The 16,374-nt window shown below is 43.0% G+C and overlaps 1 protein-coding gene across 5 annotated transcripts in view; it reads left to right on the plus strand.

The window, feature by feature from the left end:
• Positions 1–14,807, plus strand: part of LOC110530912 (utrophin) — a 169,476-nt gene extending 154,669 nt beyond the window's left edge. For 2 of the 5 annotated variants that reach the window (XM_036985448.2, XM_090243412.1), the window contains 5 exons: positions 4,025–4,186; positions 4,800–5,046; positions 9,556–9,631; positions 11,535–11,560; positions 13,478–14,807. In XM_036985448.2, the coding sequence (XP_036841343.2) occupies positions 4,025–4,186; positions 4,800–5,046; positions 9,556–9,631; positions 11,535–11,560; positions 13,478–13,486 (520 nt within the window). In that variant the 3' untranslated portion in view covers positions 13,487–14,807. Of the gene's footprint in view, positions 1–4,024; positions 4,187–4,799; positions 5,047–5,389; positions 6,188–9,446; positions 9,632–11,534; positions 11,561–13,477 lie in introns of those variants that run through there. The other 3 variants (XM_036985442.2, XM_036985444.2, XM_090243413.1) reach the window with 2 other exon arrangements.
• Positions 14,808–16,374: the final 1,567 nt, after the last annotated feature.

Genomic DNA, 16,374 nt, shown 5'->3' on the forward strand with positions numbered 1-16,374 from the left:
AAGACTGACCTGGAGCCATGGGTCTTACAGATGACCTGGAGACATAGAGACCTTATAAACCTGGGTCTGGCGACAAATATGTAGCGAGGGCCAGCCGACGAGAGCATACAGGTCGCGGTGGTGGGTGGTATATGGGGCTTTGGTGACAAAATGGATGGCACTGCGATAGACTGCATCCAGTTTGCTGAGTAGAGTGTTAGAGGCTATTTTGTAGGGTCCATTTAACAGACCCTCCGATTTGACACACTGAACTCTGAGAAGTAGTTGGTGAACCAGGCGAGGCAGTCATTTGAGAAACCAAGGCTGTTGATTCTGCTGATAAGAATACGGTGATTGACAGATTCGAAAGCCCTGGCCAGGTCGATGGACAGCTGCACTGTACTGTCTTTTATCGATGGTGCTTATGATAACGTTTAGTACTTTGAGTGTGGCTGAGGTGCACCCGTGACCAGCTCGGAAATCAAATTGCACAGTGGGATTTGAAATGGTCAGTGATATGTTTGGTAACTTCGCTTTCGAAGACTTTGGAAAGGCAGGGCAGGATGGATATACTGTAGGTCTGTATCAGTATGGGTCTAGAGTGTCACCCCCTTTTGAAGATGACCGTGGCAGCTTTTCAATCTTTAGAAATCTCGGACAATACGAAAGAGAGATTGAACAGACTTGTAATAGGGGTTGCAACAATTGCGGCGGATAATTTTAGAAAGAGAGTCCAGATTGTCTAGCCCAGCTGATTTGTACGGGTCCAGGTTTTGCAGCTCTTTCATAAGATCTGCTATCTGGATTTGGCTGAAGGAGAAGCTGCGGAGGCTTGGGCAAGTAGCTGTGGGATTCTGAGCTGTTGGCTGGGGTTGGGGTAGCCAGGAGTAAAGCATGGCCAGCCGTAGAGAAATGCTTGTTGAAATTCTCGATTATTGTGGTTTTATCGGTGGTGACAGTGCTTCCTAGCCTCAGTACAGTGGGCAGCTGGGAGGAGGTACTCTTATTCTCCATGGACTTTACGTTGTCCCAGAACTTTTTGTAGTTAGAGCTGCAGGATGCAAATTTCTGTTTGACAAAGCCATTGCTTTCCTAACTGCCTGTGTGTATTGGTTCCTGCCCTCCCTGAAAATGTGCATATTACAGGGACTATTCGATGCTAGTGCAGTACACCACAGGATGTTTTTGTGCTGGTCGAGGGCAGTCAGGTCTGGAGTGAACCAAGGGCTATATCTGTTCTTAGTTCTACGTGTTTTGAAAAGGGCATGCTTTTTAAGATGGTGAGGAAATTACTTTTAAAGAACAACCAGGCATCCTGTACTGTGTAGCCGAGTGTTTTGAAAGGGGCATGCTTTTTAAGATGCTGAGGAAATTCATTTTAAAGAACAACCAGGCATCAGCTGTGTAGCCAAGTGATCATAGGGTCCACTGAGCAGGCCGGGAGCTTCAGGGCTGGCCACTCAGTAGCAGCTAGCTAGCTGCGATGATCTGTAGTAATGGTCTAGAGCTTACGGCAGGAATCTGGTGATGTAGTGGAGAAAAGCAGTCCGGTATGCTCAGGGTTGATATCGCGCTGTGCAGACTGGCAGGTATTATCCAGGGTAAAAGCGGCTCAGCTAAAGCTAAAGGCCTGCTAGCAGTGGCTAACAATGACTAAATAGCTAGTAGCTAATTAGCTGGTTAGCATCTGATGGCTAGCTGCTGATGGAGGTTCTAGCTATAAGGTCTAAAAATAGCAGATCCGTATCACATTGGGTGAGGTGGGTTGCCGGAAGGCAACTGTGTCTGGGTTCTGAAATGTGGCTCCTGGGTGCTGTACATTAGGAGTTTGGCGCTGTGTTAGCCAGATGGTGTTTGCTTAGCCTAGCCATGCTAACAACACAGTTAGCAGCACATGCGCCAAGCCATGGCCCTGACCTTGCCATAGACAGACAATAACAGTCATTGCAGATGTTTTGTGTTGCATTTTTTGTTACAGCCTGATTTTAAAATGGATTAAATAGATTTTTTGGGGGGGTCACTGGCCTACACACAATAATACCCCATAATATCGAAGTTGAATTATGTTTTTAGATTATTATTATTACATTTTTTTATTAAAAAAAAAGCAATTACATTTTTGTCCTGAATAGAATGTGTTATGTTTTGGGCAAATCCAATACAACACATTACTGAGGAACAATCTCCATATTTTCAAACCTAGTGGTGTTTGCGTCATGTTATGGATATGATTGTCATCGGCAAGGACTAGGAGTTTTTTTAGGATAAAAATAAATGCTATAGAGCTAAGCACAGGCACAATCCTAGAGGAAAGCCTGGTTATGTGTGCTTTCTATAAGACACTGGGAGATGAATTCACCTTTCAGCAGGACTATAACCTTAAACACAAGGCCAAATCTACACTGGAGTTGCTTACCAAGAAGACCATGAATGTTCCTGAGTGGCAGGTTTACAATTTCTACTTGAAAATCTATAGCAAGACCTGAAAATGGTTGTCTAGCAATATTCAATAACCAATTTGATAGAGCTTGAATACTTTTTTAAAGAATAATGGCCAAATATTACATAATCCAGGTGTGGAAAACCCAGCCTCATCCAGAAAGACTCACAGCTGTTACAAATAATTGACTCAGGGGTGTGAATGCTTATATAAATGAGATACAGTATTTCTGTATTTCATTTTCAATTCATTTGCAGAAATGTCTAAAAATGTTTTCAATGTGGGGTATTGTGTGTAGATGGGTGAAAAACCGCAACAATTCAGGCTGTAACACAACACATTTTGGAATAAGTCCATGGGTATGAATACTTTCTGAAAGCACTGTAACTAGCCATCCAAGCCATAGAATGAGAATTGGATTGGCAATAGAAATTGTGAAAGGATGGATTGAATGTGTCCTGGGAGAGCCAACATGGCGTCTAGTTTCAATTAAAACCACTGCTTTCAAGTTGGCCAAATGGAAACAGTCTCTCTGGCTGTCAGTGTGGCTTTGGCGATGGATGGCACTTCCTGTGGTAATGGACAGGTGGCTGAATCATCCTACACCCCTCCATGCATGTGTGATGGTTTGTTGTGGTTTAATCCCTGGGCGTGTGTGTGTGTGTGTGTGGCGGGGGGGTTGAGTGAAGGTGACAGCTGTGGCTTAGGAAGACCTGTTACTGCATCTCAGATCATTCAAATATGACACAGGAAATCGTGGACCCATCCTTCCTTCTCTTTACATTTTTACATTTTAGTAATTGAGCAGACGCTCTTATCCAGAGCGATTTATAGTTAGTGTGTTTATTTTAAGATAGCTAGGTGGGGACAACCACATATCACATACAAACTACATTTTAAGGTAAAGTAGCTGAGAGGGGCTGAGTTGGAGTTGGGTTTGAGCATAGCCTGAAGGTAGGGGGGGGTAGTTCCTCTTGCTGTTGTGTAGGAAAGCACTCTTTCTCCCTGTCTGTCTCCTTTCTCCGACTCCCCTTCGCTCTCCCTCCTTTCTATCGCTCTCATGCGTTTATCTGATGGAGGAGATTGTCAGATCTGTGTTGCAGAGAGGATCTAGCTCCCAGCCATACAGTACAGTCCTTCAACAGCTAGCCAAAGCTAAAGTCAAAACCACTGAGCCCATGTTGTGGAACTACCAAAGACTATTTAGATAAACTCTTTGAACGTAAGCTTAGTTCGAGGTGGAGCACACTGTCACACAATCCATCTAATATAATGAAACTCTTGTAGAATGACAATAAGCACTGTATTTATTTATTACGTTTATTTGAGCAGCGACAATGTACATCAAAACATAAGTCTCAGATGTGAGAAGTGATGTGTTGTACCAGATTTAGCTAACAGCTCATTTACATGTGCAGTTCCCGTGCAGGTGAATATATAAACATGAAAACATTATATCCAACAGACAGTATACATACATACATAAGACATATTAAAAACGGAGGTCAGGACATACAGACACATTTCAAATCAAAAGTCAAGACATAACCCGTAAAAGTCATGCAGTTAATTAATATTGATTAGTTTCTCTTCTCTCTCCCACAGGGATGATGAACATGCTATGATCCTGCAGTATTGCCAGAACCTAGGGGGGGAGGTGTCTCCCAGCAGCCAGCCCCAGAGCCCTGCCCAGATCCTACAGGCCGTGGAGAGAGAGGAGCGGGGAGAGCTGGAGCGAATCATCCAGCGTCTGGAGGACGAGCAGTGGTAAGGGATAGGTTGTCTTACCAAAAGTGATGCCCAGTGTCTTCTTCTCATAGTTCCTCATCTCTTCTCGCTCTCTCTTTACCCTAGACAAACGTTCACACACACATACACACTGTCACCTCAGGGTGTCTCAGTCAGCTCTCTCTCTCTCTCTCTCCCCCCTCTTTGAATAGTAAATTGGGGTAGTGTAAGGTTAGCGATGACTGCATTCTATTATATTTGGAGCTGCTGTGTCTTTCTCTCTGTCTGAGGCAGTGGCTGTGTCTGTGATTTAGCTCTGCTCACAGTCTGCTCTATGAGCCAGGCTATAAACGCCAGCTAAATTAATAATACAGTCAGTCTGGAGCCTACGGCTCTATACACACAGATAAAAACAGGGCCAGGACCTCTTTGTACAGTGGCTTTAGATAAGATTTCACTGAGACAGAGAAGGGGTAGAGGGAGATTCTAGTAGTACTATTGGGCTCATCATACAGTATGTGTGGGCACGATTGTGTAGTGACTGTGTGTATGTATGTGTGTGCTTGTGTGTCTGCATGTGTGTGTGCGTCTGCATGTGCAGTGTGTCGGACTCCTGCATCTTCCTAAGCCTATCTCTGTGTGTCTCCCCAAGGACCCTGCAGAGGGAGTATGAGCAGCTGAAGGAGCAGCATGGAGGTCAGCGGGGGCCTGGTTCTGTGGGGCTCTGGGACCCTGAGGGGTCATCTCACCCCAGGGGTCCTGATGAGGCTGACCTGCTGGCTGAGGCCAAACTGCTCCGGCAGCACAAGGGCCGTCTGGAGGCCCGCATGCACATACTGGAGGAGCACAACAAACAGCTGGAGTCCCAGCTCCACCGGCTCAGACAGCTACTGCACCAGGTGGGGAACACATAGAGGGACACATACAGTATACGCACACACGGACACACACCAACTCAGACAGCTTGTTAGTGCAATATGTGTGTTGATAACACACACAGAGAGACAAACATGCATGTTCCAGCTGTGGCATTACTTCTATTGCACTGATCATGCAACAACAACAAAACATCCTTCTTAGCCTAGAAAGTGTCCTTGTTTGTTTTATAACTCATTCCTATAAAGTTAGAACCTGATCATATTGCAACCAGCCTCCTAATCCCTCCCTTTCCAGTAACCTATCCTTCTTTCCTCTGTGAATGCCTCGCCTGATGCTCAGTAAATTAGGATGATTTTCTTTTAGGTGTGTGGAAATAAAATCTCTCCAATCAAACAGAGTCAATCAGAGCAGATAACGGCAGGCAGGTAGGTTTTGACCCGGGGCCCTGGAGCTGAAAGCTGAGAGGCAAAGTATTAAGTAACCTCAGCCTGGGGGAGAAAAAGTGACTCGGCTGATTTTTAGGGGATTAGGGGCTCATTTAAACCTTGCAAGACACACACTCACAAACACACTCACACTCATGCACACACACACACCACAGCCCGGTATCTTACACAAACATGAACATCCAAGCATAGACACATCCACGCATACACAGAGTCCTCAGATATCCAGATCCTGACTCAGCCACAATGAACGTTATTATTTAATTTTTTTAACTGTACTACGTTGTTTGAAAGAGATTATAAATCATTCAAAAGATATACTAAGTCGTTCAAATGAGATTTATTTAAAAAATGTGCCTTCTGTAGTTCTCTGACATTCACAGAATATGTCACGGCTTCCGCCGAAGTTGATTCCTATCCTTGTTCGGGCGGCGTTCGGCGGTCGGCATCTTCTGGTTTTCTAGCCGTCATTGATCCATTTTTCATTTTCCATTTGGTCTGTCTCGTCTTCCCACACACCTGGTTTCAATTCCATCATTACATGTTGTGTATTTAACCCTCTGCCCCCCCCCCCCCCCCCCCCCCCCCCCGTTCGGAATTGTTTATTGAAAGTGCTTGTGCACGTTATTTCTGGTGTGCGACGGGTTTTGTACCCATTGTATTGATTGTTCTGTTTACGGTGATTTTTATTATTAAACTGCGCCGTTGTAACACAGTTTTTGCTCTCCTGCGCCTGACTTCTCTGCCAACAGTACGCACCCCTTACAGAATAAATGTTTATTAATCTTTTCAGCTCATCAATGTCAGTTTATGGCTAACCAAATGTGTCTGGATCTCTGAAGTGAGGCATAAGATAGATGTTCCTAATTGACAGGAAACATTTGAAAATGTATTCATTTTTTGGTTGCAGAAATGCCTTCTTGAACCTTAATGACAAACTCATAGGTGATCTGTAAATATGAATAAGTAATAATAATTACGGAGGATTCTTCCTGGCTACACTTGATTGGCTAAGACAATGGTGGGGCTGGTCATGCTGAGAAATGAGTCCTGATGGGTCTGCCATTCCACAGGCTACTGTCTAACAGAATGACTTTGATAGGGGTGGGGGCCAAAGAAGATCTGAATTCCTCATGAGGGGCCGCAGTGGCTCACAGGGTCTGCGTACCCACATCCATACCCGCACATGCAGTCAGGGCTGGCCCTAGCCTTTTGGGGGAACCCTCACCTTGCGATCAAAACTATTTAGCTGCTCCCCTCTTGACAGCTGAGAAATTCTATTCATTTTTCCAAGGGGCTGAGAGAAAATGCAGTTTTAAAGCAAATTTGTGAAATGAAATTCTACAAATTTTACCATAGTGTGGAGAGAAATACTTTTCCATGTGAAATAAGTTTTAAATGTGACGTCTGAGTGAGCGTGACAAAAACAAATGATGGCCCAACAGTCGGAAATTTGACCATGATTACTACAAGTTAGCTAGCTATAGCTAGCTAAAATGTTATGGGTGTCATGAGTTAATTGAGTGACAGTCAGTGACTGACATAACGGGATAAACTGCTGATGCACAACCACATTTCGAAAATGCAAATTGAGTATTCATTATACTATTTTCAACTCTCAAAAGTTGTGACACCGACGGAGTCTTTATTATTACATTTGTGTGTGGGGGGGGGGGGGGTTGACCATGCGGGCTGCCAGTTGCCCATCCCTGGTCTACGCTATGATTTGTTGGCTTTTACCAATGTATCTTTAGTATTAAAATGTTACTGATACATTGATCTGACTGCTATACTGTATTTCATATTCAACACTATCTCATGTGGCATACTATAAGGAATCACTCATAGTAGATATTAACAAAATAGGTCAGGCAATGTCTGGCTGTGAAGCTGAATCATAAGAGTATAATTACAACAGACCCATTACATCCTCTGCCTCCTTAAATCCCATGTAGACTCCTGTCGGTGAGGGATATTTGCGCCAAATCGCACAAACTACACATGAAGGCAAGACTCTTCTTTTCCCTCGTCCCAGTCTCTCTCCCTTCAGTGCCCACTCCAACACCAGTCGATATGCAACCAGCCTGTATTGACTACAAACAAATATAAGTTATTTGTGAATAGCTAAATACAAGTAATCTAATAACAAGAAACAATTTGATTTGAGTGCAATTATAAAGCACAAGTTATCAATAGATTATCTTCTTTATATTTTGTTACTTTGTGCTGGGACAAGCAAGAATAATGTCACTTACTTGATAGATAGGTGTCCATTCAGTCCAGCAGGTATGAGCTGCTTCTTCCAGTTTTATTTTCAACTCCAGGATTGATGAGCACAGAAAAGTCTTCGAGGTTTTTACACAATCTCTGGGTGTGCTGCTATCTTTGCTGTAGATATCAAGCCCCCCAATCTATGGCATAACAAGTCCCACTCTGTGCAGCACAAACACTCATCGTTGGTTGCCATGGGTTGACAAGCCCCGCAATTGCACCACCACTCCCCCTCAGACCTGGTATTTGCCACTGCTCCTGGTAGCTCGGCTACAGGCTCCGTTGATTCAGCCTCATTCTGTGTTGCTCAGCGTCGAATAAATATGGCTCTGTATAAAAAAAGATATCTTAAAGTCCGACATGATTTGCCAATACGAAGAAAGCTAGCTACTTTAGCTGCTACAGTACGCAACAGCTGTCTGTCTCCTGGGAGTTTTGTTTACAAAACCCCAGCAAGCCTTGCAGGAAGAGAGCGTAGGCAGAACACAAAGTAGTCCGTAAATGAGGAAGTTGATAGAATTTTATTTCTTAAATTATCAGCACAGTTAACTGGTGTTTAAAATATTGATAGCTATGTATAGCTTTGTAAGACCTTAAATGACAAACCACCCAGTTTAGGAGTAGTAAGAAGAGGAGAAGCTGGGCTAATGATATGCTACCTTCAACTTCCTTCAAATTGCACACAGAGACATAAAAATGGATCCATGATTTCGTCTGTAGAAAATTACCCAAAATACCAATGTAGGCCTCTAAATCCGAATCAATTGTAATAAACGCTAAACAAAACATAAGATATTTTGTACTGCATGTTCAGGTTTTATTAGAGAGCTCTGTGTAGTCAGTGCAATTTTCAGTGAACCCTACAGACATTGTGTGAATGCTCTGGAGAGGTTTCCATCACGTTAACCTTTAATACCGCTGGGGACTGAATAGGAGTTAGGAGACGAGCCAGAGATTGTACAGACGGGGAGAGAGGAGAGGAGCGAGGGATAGTATAGGCAGGCAGGCTAATTTGATTGTCTCTGGAAAGCTAAGGGGCATATTGGACTAGATAGTAAATGTCAGTGGATATCAGGTGCCCTGTTCTGTGTGCGTGCGTGTTCATACATTCATGCTTTTACTGCATTGATGAACTGTCAAGTTTGCTTGAAGATCCTTAAAAACATGTTGAGTATGCTGTCTTACAGTATTAACTTTGTTTATCCATTTTATTGGTATTATGTCTCTCTCTTTTTCATGGTAACTAAAATACCTTAGCCAAGTACACAACATGGATTCACAGAAGTTTCTAAGCCAGTTCCCCATGAAATAATTACACTTTGTCATGACTAAAAGTAATCGAATTAAACTAACAAGAATCCAAACCCTTAGATATTTAGCGGAACTCAAAGACATGGAGTGACGGTGTTTGACACAAATTGGGACAGGGTAATAGACACATGTAAATATTACTACACGTGATGACATATTTGATCCCAGCCACATCGTGTCACACTGTGTGGTATTTCTTTGTATGTGACTGATGATTTCTATGCAGAGCAATATTTTGTTTGATGCCTCCACAAGTGAAGTATGCCACTATAAATAATGAAGAGTGAGGACTCCATGTTTTAGTAATGATGCTTGTCCTTGTCTCTCTCCCTCCTTGTTCTTTACTTTTCTTTCTGACTTTGTTCTTGTTTTTCTCTCGATTCTTCTGTTAGCCTCTTCTCGTCTTACTTGATCCTCAATCCCTTTTCTTTTGTTTTTTCCCCTCCTCCCTTGCCCTCTTTACTACTCCATCTATCTTTCATCGTTTTTCCTCTCTCTCAGCCGGAGATGGACTCCAGGGTGAATGGAGTGTCGTCCCCCAGCATGCAAGAACGAAGGGCCCTCACCGAAAACACAGGTCGGTTCGACACACACACACACACACACACACACACACACACAGTGTGTTAAACTGTTTGTGTGTGTTTAAGATGAGCTGTTGTACCACTCACACAACAGAAGCTCTGACAAGGCAGACGTCTTGGAACAGATCAACACCACTTATCCTGAGTGCAGTCGTAAATCCTCTAACTCTACCTCCCTCTCATCTTTTCTCTGTTTACTTCCCTCTGCTCTTACATTTTCCTGGGAGTTTAGTGAAAAGTAATCTACAGGGTGCTGTGTGGGTATCAATACTGGTTTTACTGCTCACTTGGCAGGCACAATGACTCAAAGATTTCAACAATGATCTCAACAACACGAATAGATAAACTCAGCAAAAAAAGAAACGTCCCTTTTTCAGGACCCTGTCTTTCAAAGACAATTCGTAAAAATCCAAATAACTTCACAGATCTTCATTGTAAAGGGTTTAAACACTTTTTCTCATGCTTGTTCAATAAGCAATTAATGAACATGCACCTGTGGAACAGTCGTTAAGACAACTAACAGCTTACAGACGGTAGGCAATTAAGGTCACAGTTATGAAAACTTAGGACACTAATGAGGCCTTTCTGCTGACTCTAAACAACACCAAAATAAAGATGCCCAGGGTCCCTGCTCATTTGCGTGAACGTGCCTTGGGCATGCTGCAAGGAGGCATGAGGACTGCAGATGTGGCCAGGGCAATAAATTGCAATTGCAGACAGCGCTACAGGGAGGCAGGACGGGCAGCTGATCGACAGCTGATCATGCTCGCAGTGGCAGACCACATCACATGTAGCAAGACCTGCACAGGATCGGTACATTCGAACATCACACCTGCGGGACAGGTACAGGATGGCAACAACAACTGCCCGAGTTACACCAGGAACGCACAATCCCTCCATCAGTGTTCAGACTGTCCGCAATAGGCTGAGAGAGGCTGGACTGAGGGCTTGTAGGCCTGTTGTAAGGCAGGTCCTCACCAGACATCACTGGCAACAACGTTGCCTATGGGCACAAACCCACCATCGCTGGACCAGACAGGACTGGCAAAACGTGGGATGACTGGCAAAAAGTGCTCTTCTCAGAAAAGTTGCGTTTTTTTCTCAGGAATGAGCGTTAGACCGAGGCCTGTACTCTGGAGCAGGATTAGGAGGTGGATGGTCCGTCATGGTCTGGGGTGGTGTGTCACAGCATCATCGGACTGAGCTTGTTGTCATTGCGGGCAATCTCAATGCATTGCGTTACAAGGAAGACATCCTCCTCCCTCATGTGATACCCTTCTTGCAGGCTCATCCTGACATGACCCTCCAGTATGACAATGCCACCAGCCATACTGCTTGTTCTGTGCGTGATTTCCTGCAAGACAGGAATGTCAGTGTTCTGCCATAGCCAGCAAAGAGCCCAGATCTCAATCCCATTGAGCACGTCTGGGACCTGTTGGATCGGAGGGTGAGGGCTAGGGCCACCCCCCCCAGAAATGTCCAGGAACTTTCAGGTGCCTTGGTGGAAGAGTGGGGTAACAGCTCACAGCAAGAACTGGCAAATCTGGTGCAGTCCATGAGGAAGAGATGCACTGCAATACTTAATGCAGCTGGTGGCCACACCAGATACTGACTGTTACTTTTGTTTTTGACCCCCCCCCTTTTTTTCAGGGACACATTATTCAATTTCTGTTAGTCACATGTCTGTGGAACTTGTTCCGTTCATGTCTCAGTTGTTGAATCTTGCTATGTTCATACAAATATTTAAGTTTGCTGAAAATAAACGCAGTTGACAGTGAGAGGGCGTTTCTTTTTTCGCTGAGTTTACTTGTGTGTGTGTGTAGGAGCAGTGTTGGTGCAGGGAGAGGGTCAATATTGTGTTTTCTTCTCACAAAGTTGTTTCTGCTTTTCTTGTAGCTTCAAGCCTCTCCTCGAGACCACAGGTAATCTATATTTCTCATCACTCTGCATAATATCCGCTGCACTCAGGATCTGATAGGAGGAAATTAGCTGGGGCTCATTTCGTAAAGGGTGAATGTGCAAATGAGAAAAACAGGTATACTGCCGCTAGCTACTTGGCATGCATTCCAACTGTTCAATGAACTGAATGTACAAGAGATTCAGGCACTCTCTGGAGGAGAATGGCAGTTGTGTGCTCATCAAGGGCAGTAGATTAGGACAAAGGGGAGGGAGTAACAAAACACACAGAAAATAAAATAGATCACTGAAATGTACTTGTATATGGAGGCAGAGATGGATTCTGAGGCGCTGTAGACCAGCAGCACAAGTTTACTGCTGTTACTCTAATTACTGTGTCGTCTTCTCTGTCTCTCTCTCCCACCCTCTCTCTCTCTCGCCTAATAACATCTCAGCTCATCTCAACTCTTCCCATTGCCTTACAGTCAGTTAAACCATTTATTTGTTACGTAGTAGTATTTGGCCGCTCCGTCACAAGAGACAATTTCTTTTCCCTCGCCAGTATTTTCTTTTTCCCTTGATGTCCATTATGTTAGCCAGTGCTATCAGATTTTTTTTCACAGATTTAATTAAACCTGGGTCAGTTTTGGTATTTATGTCCTCTTAATATGCACCCATAGTCAACACACATTTGCCACTTATCTCTTTTATTCCCTCCTTTCTTATCTATACTGATGGATTCTGACTTCTACACTTGAAAATATGAAATATCCTTATTCATGTCACTGAGGGAGAGAGGGGAATGTAGAACGACAACATTTGAGAGAAATAAGCTTTTTGTGCGTATGGAACATTTCTTGGAGTATTTCAGCTCTTGAAACATGGGACCAACACTTTACATGTTGTGTTCATATTTTTGTTCAGTGTAACTCTATTATAAGTAGTTATTGTAAATTCCTCTATTCCCAGAGTGTGATTGAATAGGTTGAAATGTCCATTCAGATCCCAGCCTCTTGTTCCGAGGCGACGCCGGTGTTACATTTAAAAGCCTGTCCCAGAATCCTTAGTGCCCATCTGCGTCCCTTATGTCTCCTGTCTCCTCTCTCTAAATGGGTTGTGAAGGGCTTGAGAGACTGCCAGTCGGTTTGCCAACATGCCCTGATTGCATTTTAAGAGCCTCTGATACTTTATATGCTGATGTGCGTGGTTTATATCAAAACACAGCAAAATATATTTATTTTCTATGCATCCCTGAACTCTCATTCCCTCCCCATATAGAAATAACTGTGGGTAGACACATTTATTTTGTCTTCTTTTGTGTCACGGCTGTCGTAAGAACGGGACCAAGGCGCAGCGGATGTTGAGTTCCACATATTCAATTCAAAGAGAAACTTAAACTAAACAAAATATATAAAACCGAACACCTAAACGTGACTACGTGGTGCACCTGCACAAACCCAAAACAATATCCCACAAACACAGGTGGGAAAATTATCTACTTAAATATGATCCCAATTAGAGACAACGATTACCAGCTGCCTCGAATCATACAAAACACCAACATAGAAAATATAAACTAGAAAACAACATAGAAATTATAAACTAGAATACCCCCTAGTCACGTTAGAATAACCCCTACACATTAAGCAGAGCAAATACACTCTTTCAAAATGTCACGCCCTGACCATAGAGAGCCCTTGTTTCTCTATGGTCAGGGCGTGACATTTTGAAAGAGTGTATTTGACCTCAGTGATTATTCTGACAGAGAAATGTATTTACCCAGAGATAAGGAGGAGACACTTTTTGATCTTGATCATTTTTGACCTGTCTGACAACTTTGTTTAGTATAGCTAATTAGTGTGCATGTGTGTGCTCACCAGTGTGTGTGTGTGTGTATGTGGATGGTCTGCTATGTAATGTGTGTGTTTTATCTCTGTTTTCAGGTGATGTGAGGACCCTCAGAAAGTTCCTTTCGGAGAGACAGAAACATTCCCAAACACACAGCTTATACGCTCTCCCTTTTCTGGGGGACAGACGGAGAGCTAGAGCCCCTAGCAAGAGACCTCCCTAAAACCCAAAGACATACAGAACTTTACTGCTATTACCACGTCGTCATCGTCTAGTACTATGCAAAATGTACATTTTATGAACTGTAGATTGCACCTGGAGTCGGTTAAACATTTGTCAGTGATTTGTTTGTTTGTTGATTGTTATGGAGTTCGGGGGCTTTGTATAAGAGCATATGCTTTTTGGGATTTTTTTTGTTGCTTTTGTTTTGTTCTGCTTAAACTGGGAATCAAACTGTTTACATTGTTGTTATTCCACTGCCTCCCTCTGCTTGTACCCTCTGCCGTCTCCACGATGGACATGTTCACTGTTTTTCTCTCTGATTTGGGAAAGAGAAGGCCCAATTTAAGATTATCGCCTCAAATTATCATTTTAGACAATCGGCTCTGTGTCAGTCCTTGAAGCTTCACGTTTGTTTTTGAAAACATTTTTCCTCTTCAAAGCGTTAATAATGCTTTTCTGTCGGAGTTGTCATGCCGGCCGCAATTGCAATGTAAACTTAACCCCTTCTGTGCCTATACAGTTGTCACTCCAAGTGTGGCAGACTGGTTTAACGTTGTAGTAATTCATTTGGATTGTTGTATTAAGGCGAGATAGTGGAAACAATAAATTAATTGAATTTAAAGCTGTTCAGAAATAATCGGGTTTGTAAGTGACAATTGTAAGAGGTCATTGTGTAGAATAGTTTTATAAATCGATGTAAAAAAAAATAATAAGAAAGCCATGATTGCCTTGCTACCTCAGACGCAAACACCTTTTCATTTGCGTGGTCTGTAACTTGTTTCATTGCAATTTTACTGTACTCGTGACAAGAAAACGAACCGAAAAACATTCTAAGTGTGTTGCTTATAGATGTGTACTGCTTTGGGGAGATACCTAGTAGACAAAACACATCCCATTACTTTACCACCGATGGGTCTGTGGCCTGCTGCCCATCATCAGTATACCGTGTCTGTATGTGTTGATTTTCCCCTGTCAGACCTCTAGCACTGGTCTCTCTCAGAGTTATGTGTCGTGTTTTGTGCTTTGCTATCCTGTAAAACTTGTTCGTTTTAATAACACTCCTATAACCTCCTCCAACTATGTCTTTGGACTGATGATAGAGATGAAGATGATGGTATTGCCTGAGGTATGCGGTGTAAATTGACAACACTTCATGTAATATGGCTAAGTATGTTTTATTCTAAATACATTTTTATAACAGCTGTTCTTTCTGTGGACTCTTGATTCAAGGACGTATTAACAATGTGTGCTTCCCAAGAATTATACATTTGGTCTGCTCTACAAGCCGGCAACTGTGTTAGTCTTATAATACAAAACAACAAGTGTGAGAAACGGCGAGATCCTTTATGGTGTTGTTTGCAGTACAAATGTCCAACGTATGTTTAAACAGTTAGGCAATCAAGTGACATTGTGAATACTGAATAGTGTCACTAGGATTGTTGTCAGTTTGTCACAGACAACCCAGTAGATATTACTTTCTAATGTGAAGCATTCTATCACCATTCATACATTTTTTAAGCAAGCACATATGTAAAGTTGTTTCCCCTCCCTCCTTGCAAACGTCTCATCAGGAAAATATTACCCAGGATTCAATGCCGTCCCATGGCAGGCATCCATAATGGTTATGATGAAAATGGTCCTCGTTATGAGCAGAAATCTGCCACGTCGCCAGGCGCCCAGCGCGGGCTTCATCATTATTATTTATCAGAGAAATTGATTGCACAGCATGAGGTTCTGTCATTATAGTAATGTTACCAGAGGAAGGCGCTGAGCGGGAACTGAGAGAACAAATGAATGATGGGAAGTAGTTAGCCAACAAACCCAGCTTCCATCCTTCCACATGCAGTCCTCTGTTACCCCATACCAAAAAACTTATTTCACCAGATTATTACTCACAAGCAGAAGCATTCATCACTTATTCCTGTACACCCTTTTATTTAAAGAGTATATGTCCAATTAATGTTGTTGGAGGTGGGATTCATCTTGGTCATATAAATGGCGTTGAAACTGTTCATGTATGCTCATTGCTTTGCACGCCATTTGTATTATTTTTGATAGAGATTAGTTTATCAATCACTTCCTTCTTCCCTTCAATTCTTCGTCTTTCCTTTCTTCCACCTAATTTCTGTCTCTCCATCCGTCCTCCTTTCCTTCCTTCCCTCCTTTCCAAGGTTATCATGACACATCCTAAATGCTGTCATGTAAAAGCAACGTGGTGGAAACCTAACCCCTCACTTAATTTCTCACACCAGCATAGTGCTCAGCCAGAGAAAAGGAGTACTCCGACTTTAACGGTACTCAGACCAATCCCTTGATAATTTTCTTCATGATGATCTTGATCAAATCTATTTGTAGAGCGGCCAGCATGTACCCCAGAGTCACTAATTAGTTTAAGTAGTGCAGCTAGAATATCTGCATGCTGGCAAGTGTGAGCTTCATTTCTTCTCCAGTGGCACTCGACTGGTCAGCCTTCGTCCTACAGTTCAATATGTGTATATTTAACCTTTATTTTCCCTGGTAAGTTGACTGAGAACACATTATTTGCAGCAACGGCCTGGAGAATAGTTACAGGGTAGAGGTAGGGGAATGAATGAGCCGATTGGAAGCTGGGTATGATTAGGTGGAACAGCAGCCTCCGTATAGTAGTGTATAGTAAGTAGAGCAAGGAGTAAGTCTTTCAACTGCTTAGGCACTGTTCAAATAGAGATATTTCATCCTCCAATGTCCCAGGGTGTGTCAATTAGTCAAACACACCCAGTTTGTACCCTAG

This window comes from Oncorhynchus mykiss, chromosome 8, assembly GCF_057628025.1.
Source record: "Oncorhynchus mykiss isolate SJ-2025 chromosome 8, ASM5762802v1, whole genome shotgun sequence".
Taxonomy (NCBI): Eukaryota; Metazoa; Chordata; class Actinopteri; order Salmoniformes; family Salmonidae; genus Oncorhynchus; species Oncorhynchus mykiss.